We start from the raw sequence: 6,132 nt of genomic DNA on the forward strand, positions 1-6,132 counted from the left end.
CGATCAACAACAACTGGCTAAATGTGATGATGGAGAGGCAGTAACGACGGTACACTCGACCTGTTTCGGAGGAAGAAGACATCCAGCCACACAGAGACCTCGATCTATTTACTTTATTTTCCACAGGTGTATGCACTACTAGTTTGATTAATTGTCATGAGACCTTTTTCCACAAGAAAACTTTTTTGCTAATGTGGTCTTATTTTGATGGCATTTGGCCAATAAACAAGCCAAGGTGGCAATGTGCAATTTTCTTACCAAGTACATTTTTCTGGCAAAAGACTGTACATGCATTTTACAAAATCTGGAGCATAAGGGACCAACATGGTGCCGCACCGGTGTGTGCAAAGATGAATAGGAAGTGGGGTGAGAGGAAAACCATGATGATGGTGGTGTGTGGTGTGTTTGTGGCATACAAGTAGGGGAGGGGGAAGAGAGAGAGAGATGAATGTGTTTGGGTGGACACGATGATAGGACGATACGGTGGAAATGCATAACGGAAATACGACAAAAACTAGTATGTATTTGCACAAAACATGAAAATTCATGGTATTGAAATTTAAAGATCAAGTAGTCAATCAAATTATACTTTATAAAAAAACATGAAAACCACACTATCGCAAACAATCGAGGAAGAATGATATACCCATCTTTTTTTAGAGTAAGATACACTTAGAAAATCTTTCTTTTAGAACAGTAGGATACATTCATCTAAAAAATGTGAACAATTTTTGAAATCTTGATTATTTTTTAAAGTGCTAATAAGTTTTGAAAATTCCGAACATTTTTTGGAAACTTGAATATTTTTTGAAATCTCACAAAAAAATGAAAAATCAAAGATAATTCGGAAAAAACATAAAACATTTGAAAACATATTTTTTTTGTAAAATTGATCAAATATTCAAGTTTTTGATACATTTTTCTAAAAATTAGGAACAATTTATTTAGATTACATACAAGTTTTGGAAAGTCGAGAACATTTTTCGAATTTGTGAACAAACTTCGGAATCGTGAATTTTATAAAGTTCTGAACAAAAACATTCAAAAACATGAATATTTATTGAAATTTTGATTTTTTTTTCTCCTGTACAAAGCGTAAACAGCCGCCAGAATGGGCCAGCCTAGCGTTAACCATATGCCTTTAGCGCTCCTTTCCAAAAAAATTGCATTCGTTTTTTTGCTTCATTTTCTTTACATTTGCTTATATGTTGAAATATTCTAAATATATCTATTATAGAAAACACTTTACATATAAATTTCAAATAACTTAATCATGAATTTGAAAATTATTAAGAAAATGTTTATAATGTAGATGAAAACTGTAGAGTGTGTATGAAACAAATTAGGCAAACATATATATATATATATATATATATATATATATATATATATATATATATAGTGTTACTATTCATCACCTGGGGTGCAGAATAAGTTATTTTTCATCCGAGGTAATCTTACGATCATTTCATAATTAAATTATGTTTGGAATTTAAATAGTAACATTTTTATTGATTCACTACGTAAATTTTGACATAAGAAAATAAAAAATATAGGTCATAAGACAAGAAAATTTGCAGTTTATGTGCATTTTAGACTATGTTTTTACTTTTGTAATTTTATATAACATAAAATATTTTTTACGGCGATTATATATTTTTTTACGCTCCCTTTTTATGTCGGAAATAAGACAAAACTTACGGAACGTAAAATTACGGTGCATTGATGGTAAAATAGAGGGGGTGAAGAATAACTATTCCTCACCCAGAGTGACGAATAACGTGACCCTATATATACATATATAATATTATTGTGTTAAAAAATGTTAAAAACTGAACTAAAATGTTTCTGATGTATACAAAAAATGTACGAAGAGTATGAAAAAACGTAGACATCAAAAAAATATAATATTAAAAAATTATCCTTGTATTTGTAAAATGTTAAACATTTATATAAAAAACGTTCCTGATTTGTACAAAAAATGTAAAATTTATATGGATAAAATAGGCATAAAAATATGTTTAAAAAAACTATAATCATGTGATTTAAAAAATGCTAAACACATGTACGAAATATGTTCCCGGTGTATACATAATATATATAATGTTTATGGAAATAAATTGACATCAAAATATATGTCTGAAAAAATGGTAATCATGTTTTTGAATAATCATTCTACGTATACAGAAAATGTTTATTTATTTAGGGGTAAAATGTTTATGCAATGTAAAAGAATCCTCATGTGGGTTAAAAAATATTTACTGTAATTAAAAAAGGTGTGTGTCAATTTAAATATTTATTCACATGTCTTCGAAAAATTTCCATGAAATTTAGAAAATATTTGTGGTGTTAAAAAAGTGTGCATAGTTTAGAAGAATGTTTATCTCCATTAAAAAATATTCAATGTGTATTTTTAAAGTGTTGACCATGTATTCTTTTTTTAAACCACATATTAAAAGGAAAACGTTCATCGTGTATTTAAAACATATTTAACGTGTATCAAGAAAAGTTCCACATCTACACAAAGAATGTGGATGGTGTACTAAAAAAAGTTGATTTGTGTTAAAAAATTAAAAACCGACAATAGAAACAAAAATAAAATCAAAGAAAAAAGAAAAAAATGGAAAATGCAGTGAAGACCAAGAAAAAACGAAGAAAATCAGTGAAAACATAGAAAAATAATGAAAAGAATAAAACCAATGCAACCGAGAAAGAAATGAAAAAACCCGGTGAAAAAGCAAAGAAAACAGAAAAACCGGAGAAACAAGCGAGGAAACAAAGAAAACCAGAAAGAAAGCAAAAAAGAAAGAAAGAAAGGAACGAAAAACCCTAAAAAAACGAGCCAAAACTAGTACAGCGACTGAACAAAAGAACAAGTGTCTCCACCAAAACCCAACGAATGAAAAAAACGACGAAAAATTGGCCGGCCCAATATGGGATAGTCCTTCAGGTGAGACGGGCGCTATAGTCTCTATATAAGGGAGATACAGTCTTCGCGATATACAAGCATCTACCAAGAAAGGAGTAACAAAAAGGCAGTACAAATACGGTATGGAAGAAACTGTGGAATTGAAAGGTATCGGCAAGAATCAAAAATTTCTTATGGCGACGCTTGCATAATTCCATCCCATGCTCTAGTGTACTAGCAAATCGCCATGGGAAATATATCACAGTGCCCAATTTGTCAGGTTAAAGAAAGTTTGGTACTCGCTTGGGATTTAGCGGATGTTTCTTTTGCCACTATGACTAATAGGTCTGGAGCAGCTATGCTGGAGTTTATATTGTATCAGCGAACATACACTGGACCGGTCGAATTACCAGAACTTGTAGTAACGGTCTGTTGGTAGTATCTTTTATAGCAAAGAAGGCAGCTAGTCAGACGTGAGGATGTACAAACTGCAGAAAGAATAGCTTCTGCTGTTATTGGGTTGGCCCTTAACTATGCCCGTGCAACATGGACAAGCAAGGTCATTCCAAAAATCAATAATAAGTGGTCGGTTTTCCAAGCAGGACAACAGGTGTTGAATGTCGATGCATCTTTTTCTGAGGGCGAGTATATCAGTGCATGTGGAGCAGTTATCCGTGATCACAGGGGAACTTTCATAAGAGGTTCAGCGGCAAGGTTGGAACATGTAGCTGATGTCGTCTCAGCCGAGGCAGCGGCGCTACTCGGGGGCTCAAGTTAGCTCATAATACTGGATGCTCTAGTTTTATGGTGAGAATGGACAATATTACGATGGTGGATGCTCTTAATCAAAATGAAGGACATTCCATGGTGGCAACGCCGGTGCTAGAAGATTGTTGTACTATCTTAGTAGACTTTGGGAAAGTTAATATTGAGCATTGTATTACAGAGTTGAATTATGTAGCTCATGAGTTAGTTAGATGGGGACGGGCGAATGACCCTTTTGTTTGGGATGACACTCCTCCAAACTTTATCATGAAATTGTTAGCGGACGATGTAACTGTTATTTGATGAATAAAGTATGCATTCCCCAGAAAAACAAACAGGAAGTACAAGGCCTTTCTTGTTCTAGAAAAAGGTAGTACGAGGCAGTATAAGTTCTTTGTAGGGTAAGGAGACAGGATAATCAACGTGATGAGGGTGAAACGAGACAGTCACCACCATCGCATCCTCTCCTCCTAAATCAAGCTTTCGCATGCATGCTTGGACGAAGTCTGAGCGGCGCAGAGGCCGCCCGGCCCCTATGTTCGCTCCGGAACCCTCGTTCCGTGCCCCGTAGCCATCGCTCCGGCGCTTCCTCCATAGCTATTTTACCTATCGCCCCGTCGGAGAGGAAGCGATTGGAAATAAGGAGAGGCTAGGCGCGCGCGCAGTGCTACGTACGTGCCAGGCCGGCGTCGCCGTCGTCGTCGTACGTCACCGACAACATGTCTTTCACCGGCACGCAGGACAAGTGCTTTGCGTGCGAAAAGACGGTCCATTTCATCGACCTCCTCACGGCGGACGGCGTCATCTACCACAAGACCTGCTTCAAATGCAGCCACTGCAAAGGGATCCTCTCGGTACGTACGTTCCTTGATTACATCTTCTGATACAATCAATCCTCCATGCATTCATGCATCGTGCATATGTGCATGCACTTCCTTGAACGACTGAGATCGAGCATGTATAACAGCCTTGTAAATTGTATGCGTTGGTGCATGGCCTCTAGATGTGCAGCTATTCTTCCATGGACGGTGTCCTCTACTGCAAGACGCACTTCGAGCAGCTCTTCAAGGAGACAGGGAGCTTCTCAAAGAAGTTCACACCGGGTAATGTACAATTCACAACGTACATATGGTTAACGTAATTAGGATATATATCCTGAGAGTTCTGTTGTGTGACGCAGGTAACAAATCTGGCGACAAGAATGAACTGGTACGTACAGCCCAGCCCCACAAACCTAGTCTTCATGCATGAGCCAAGCTTATCGTGTTTAGCGTTCCTTTTCTTTCGTAATGCAAGCTGTGCTAACTGGATATATGTCTCTGCAATGCAAATCCGAATGCCCCTGACTACAGTCAAGGGTCCCAAGCAAGCTATCCGCTGCCTTCTCCGGTACTCAGGATAAGTGTGCAGCCTGCACGAAAACAGTGTATCCACTCGAAAAGGTACAGAAAAAATATGAGATGGTTTGATAAACATTGATTTCATTCTTCGGTTAGGATGTCAGATTGCAATCACACTGCTCAACTTGACGACTGATCGTGCCATTCAGATGACTCTGGAGGGCGACGCATACCACAAGAGCTGCTTCAAGTGCTCCCACGGGGGCTGCATCCTAACCACCTCCTCCTACGCCGCCCTCAACGGTGTCTTGTACTGCAAGATCCATTTCCAGCAACTCTTCATGGAGAAAGGAAGCTACAGCCACATGAAGAAGAAGAGCCCCTCGCAGGAGGTGTTGCCCGATTTGGTGGCGGCAGCCGAAGAGCAACCGGCCGCAGAGGCGGCACCGCCGCAAGATGAAGAATAGAGAGCAAAATTAGGAAAACACGAAACTTATATACGCAGCACAACCTGGAATCCATGCTTGTTATTTTTACAAATTGGTTCTTTATGCCCCAACCCCGTCCCCCTTATTTTTTCGGTTCCTCTGAGCTTGGTTTGTCAAGCTGTAAGTAATGTACTAATACCTTCCTTTCATATGAGACTGCGGACAACTGTGGCAATCAACTAGTAAGCCTCATGGGGAAAATTGTATTAATTTTCTAAGCAAAAATAGCTACTCCCAATTTTGTAAATAATGCCTGGTCTCTGATGGTTGTCTTGGTTAGTCAGAACTCAGAAGGACAACCATGGTTAGCCAATACAGTGTATGTTTCTGTTTCTTAATTTCAGCAGAACCTTTACTGACATATACTAATATTAGATGAATCATATCAATCATCGTCGAACACTTGGGGTTGTCAGATGGCCCCTTCCTTGCAACGATGACCTTGTTGATGTTGTCGGACAAGCCCTGATCTGCTCCTTATATGTGCGGGCTTGTCAGTGATTCCACATAAGAGTGTGTACCTGTACAACCGTCAAGGTGTGATGATCTGGCTTACAATAGCGACTCCTTCATTCAAAATGGGGGTTGTAGTACATGGTGATTTAAGTTTGGTGATGCTCTCTAAGTACAT

The 6,132-nt window shown here is 37.9% G+C and overlaps 1 protein-coding gene across 1 annotated transcript; it reads left to right on the top strand.

The window, feature by feature from the left end:
• The first annotated feature begins 4,285 nt into the window (after positions 1 to 4,285).
• On the top strand, positions 4,286 to 5,848 carry LOC125533731 (LIM domain-containing protein PLIM2b-like). Its single transcript, XM_048697095.2, has 5 exons — positions 4,286 to 4,527; positions 4,677 to 4,776; positions 4,854 to 4,882; positions 5,026 to 5,115; positions 5,223 to 5,848. The coding sequence occupies exons 1-5, from the start codon at positions 4,393 to 4,395 to the stop codon at positions 5,478 to 5,480; spliced, it is 612 nt and encodes a 203-aa protein (XP_048553052.1). The 5' UTR covers positions 4,286 to 4,392; the 3' UTR covers positions 5,481 to 5,848.
• Positions 5,849 to 6,132: the final 284 nt, after the last annotated feature.

This window comes from Triticum urartu, chromosome 2A (genome assembly GCF_056163025.1).
Source record: "Triticum urartu cultivar PI428250 chromosome 2A, HENAU_Tu73, whole genome shotgun sequence".
In the NCBI taxonomy this organism is placed as follows: domain Eukaryota; kingdom Viridiplantae; phylum Streptophyta; class Magnoliopsida; order Poales; family Poaceae; genus Triticum; species Triticum urartu.

What these genes read in the sequence shown, in the direction of transcription:
- LOC125533731 (XM_048697095.2), top strand. Translation starts at nt 4,393, where the DNA reads ATGTCTTTCACCGGCACGCAGGACAAGTGCTTTGCGTGCGAAAAGACG. An exon ending in CTGGCGACAAGAATGAACTG is followed by an intron (nt 4,883 to 5,025) that starts GTACGTACAGCC and finishes CCCTGACTACAG; the next exon opens with TCAAGGGTCCCAAGCAAGCT. An exon ending in CAGTGTATCCACTCGAAAAG is followed by an intron (nt 5,116 to 5,222) that starts GTACAGAAAAAA and finishes CGTGCCATTCAG; the next exon opens with ATGACTCTGGAGGGCGACGC.